Source organism: Stigmatopora argus, chromosome 10, assembly GCF_051989625.1.
Source record: "Stigmatopora argus isolate UIUO_Sarg chromosome 10, RoL_Sarg_1.0, whole genome shotgun sequence".
NCBI classification, from domain to species: domain Eukaryota; kingdom Metazoa; phylum Chordata; class Actinopteri; order Syngnathiformes; family Syngnathidae; genus Stigmatopora; species Stigmatopora argus.
This window is the reverse complement of record NC_135396.1, coordinates 9,384,219-9,387,499: the sequence shown is the minus strand read 5'-3', so window position 1 is coordinate 9,387,499 and position 3,281 is coordinate 9,384,219. Positions and strand designations below refer to the sequence as shown.

The 3,281-nt window shown below is 33.8% G+C and overlaps 1 protein-coding gene across 1 annotated transcript; it reads right to left on the bottom strand.

Annotated features, from left to right (window-relative positions):
* Window positions 1-993: 993 nt before the first annotated feature.
* On the bottom strand, window positions 994-3,061 carry txndc17 (thioredoxin domain containing 17). The gene is made up of 4 exons (XM_077611019.1): window positions 2,706-3,061; window positions 2,499-2,580; window positions 1,570-1,645; window positions 994-1,486 (listed from the first exon to the last, which is right to left on the bottom strand). The coding sequence occupies exons 1-4, from the start codon at window positions 2,848-2,850 to the stop codon at window positions 1,412-1,414; spliced, it is 378 nt and encodes a 125-aa protein (XP_077467145.1). The 5' UTR covers window positions 2,851-3,061; the 3' UTR covers window positions 994-1,411.
* Between the last annotated feature and the right edge of the window lie 220 nt (window positions 3,062-3,281).

The window sequence follows — 3,281 nt, the reverse complement described above, 5'->3', positions numbered from 1 at the left end:
GAGGAACGATACGGAAATGTCGATATCACAACACCACGCTCCAAAATCAGATCGTTCATTGTAAAACCGATAGCTACGACATAAGAACAAATCAACATTCTTATTATTATAACATTATGTATTTAAAAAAAATACACAGTATTAACTTATCTAGAATTCTAAATCTAATCGTAGAAATCTGTCACAACTATAATTCTCATGTCAGTATCACAATAGTTCACTCAAATCATTATTACGCCAATGTACAGTACATATCTATGATAATTATTAATAACCTATCTTCTTTTTAGTATTTGGTATTTCTTTATTCTGTATGGTATCATCCTACAGTGTTGAATTATCGATATTGAGACGATGTAAACACAACACAAACACATCAGATGTTATAGTCGAGACTTAACATATGAACAGAAACGTTTTTGACCAATTTTACCGCAATTTAACTTGTTACAGACCACCACAGTCAGAAGAATTGAAGTTAAAATCTTACTCCAGGTCACAATACCAGACTCTATTCTACGTGTAATGACATTTATACATTTTAAAGTATAAAACTTTTAAATTACGGATTTTCTACTCTCATTTCCACCTTATACATTCTTCATTTAATTGTATAGTTTCAATGAACAAGGTAATTTCTGAAAGGATATATGTATGTAAATATCGACATCTGTATCACTCCGCTGCGGCTGTCCACCTCAACACTCACGACTTCCTGTCCAAAATAAAAGCATGTATAGTTCACTCAACATTTAGCATTACGGCGCTCAATTACCTACATTACCGTTTTTTTCCCTACATAATTCACGTCGTCATTTTAGACACATTAACCTCCAAAAGCAATACAAGAATATATATAACCTATAAAATATATATATAGCTTTGTCAACTCTTGAATCGGAATATGGCTGATAGAAATGATAGCTTGCCATCTAGTGTTCATAGGAGAACCCTACAATTTGGTGAAAAGATTTTAAAACAGAAAATCTTCAATATGTTTACACATTTATTTATTTATTTGAAATATCACCATAAATGTATTTGTTGTTCCACCAATTCACAATATCCTGACATTAATGTAAAATATTGATGTATTTAGTATCACAAATGCATTTTAATAGTCCTGATTACTAATTAGTAAACAAACAAATCTGTGCTACAGTCATTTAGCTTTCATCCTTATTAAGTACCGTGTTATTTGTAATTAAAGCAATTGAAAAATACTGTATACACGCTTCGTAAATGCTACCACAAACATAATCACAGATGATTATATAAAAAATTCCATTACATCATCACTAAGCGCGTCCTTTTGATAACTGAAAGAAAGAGTTAATTAGCTGTAATAAAGAAGTGCATTATTGAGTTTCTTGATTTAAAACATTGAGGTTGAAGGGACATATTGTCTGTTTCAGTCATCAGCTTCAGTGAACATCATCCTCAACAGATCTTCTTTGACGCATTGGTCCTCCACCAGCTTCTTAGTCTGAAACATTACACAAAGATATATGAAATTATGACCGGAGTTTATGATCTGATGAGCTGATGTGTGCGCCCGTGTTTTCTTACGGTGCCGTATCGCAGGAGGGTGGGCACCCCAGTCAGCTTCAGCTCAGTCTTGAACTCATTGCTGGGGTCCTTCCAGCTTTAAGGCACAGACAATAAATGAAGTCATCTAAATATGCAAACCACAAAGTTCTTATAATTAGCTCTGAACAATACAGGGAAAAAAAGGGACATTCCCACTTTTTGGGGGAGTTTGCGATACTAAAAATGGAAGATTTTTCACCGGATGACTTGAATAGCTCGGATTGGGAAGACTTTGGTTGACTCACCATGGCCACATTCAAACATTATTGCAAAACATGGAGGAAAAGACTGAGATTTGTTTTGTTCTAGTCACTTTAAGTGTAGAATATGTTAGTAGGGACTTTGATCATACTGATAATGTTAAGATCTCCCACCTTTTTTTGATTGTGTTGCAGTGATAAAATTCTAAATGAATTATTTGCCAAAGTACATAAGGTTAATCTGTTTGAACATTAAACACAGTCTGTAATTAATATCATGCACTATGCATGCTATTAATTACAGTTTGAACATGATTTGAAAATACTAGCATTCCATTTTTATTTGTTTTTAACACCAATTGGGTTTGTACTTGCTTGAAATGAAAGCATCTGCTTTTCAAGTTTTAAAGACTCGTGACTAGTATTTCATAATCCAATTTGAAGACAATCCTCTTTTTCACTGTTGCAAAATTTTCTTGCCTTCAAGCTGTTTTTTTTAGGACAACGACTCGGAAAAAGAGGAACATAGGATTAACACTTTAAAATAAATAAATAAATAAAAACATTTCATGAACAAAGATCTGTGGAAATTAAAAATATTTATATCGAGATATTTTACCTAATGGAGCTAAATTACACTAGTTTCATACAATTCAAGGCATGAAGGGAAACGTAGTATATATATCATTTATAATTATATATACTGACTAGCTCCTTTCACCAACTTGACAGTAGATGAAGACCGAGTCCTGTGGAAGGGCATCCATTGCTCCCTTTAAAACGGGCTCCGCTGCAAACAACAACAAAAAATTATAATTATGATTTTTTTTTAAAGCACAAGGTATGCAAAAATGAAGTAAAGTTTTCCCGAATATAAAATAGCCTCTACCCTCAATTAAAAAGGGGGGTAAATACCTCTGGCACAATCTGGACACCAGCTCTTGCCGTGCTCATCTTTATCACCACAAAAATAAGCAAAAATAATTCTGCCCGGCCTGTCTGCCACAGCTTTGAGGAATTGGTTATATCCGTGCACGTTCACGAACTCACACTGAGTCATAGTTTGGTTCGGTGGAGTTGGAACGGGCAAGAAAAGTGAAAAACAGATGTGAGCTTCAGACTAAAGTCACGTTGACTTAAGGAGGAAAACGAACACGATACTTTAGTCTCTAGATATCATATATACGATCTTAAATGTCTTCAGCCAGAGTTAAGGAGAGTAATTCGCTGGCGGTCATCTTGCAACATTAGATCTGCAAATGGTTTGGTTTACAACAAACTAAATTAACGTAACCTTATTTAATATATTTTATTTTCACCAATTGGCTGAAATTTGAAATATAATATTAATAAATGTACTACTATAGCGCGAGAGGGTCTGTTTTAAGATGGCCGACAAAGGCATCTAGTCTCTAAAACTTCCGCTGTAGAGATGTTTCCGTGAGCGTAATTTTACCTCATGTAGTCAAAATAATCAATATTTTTTATTAC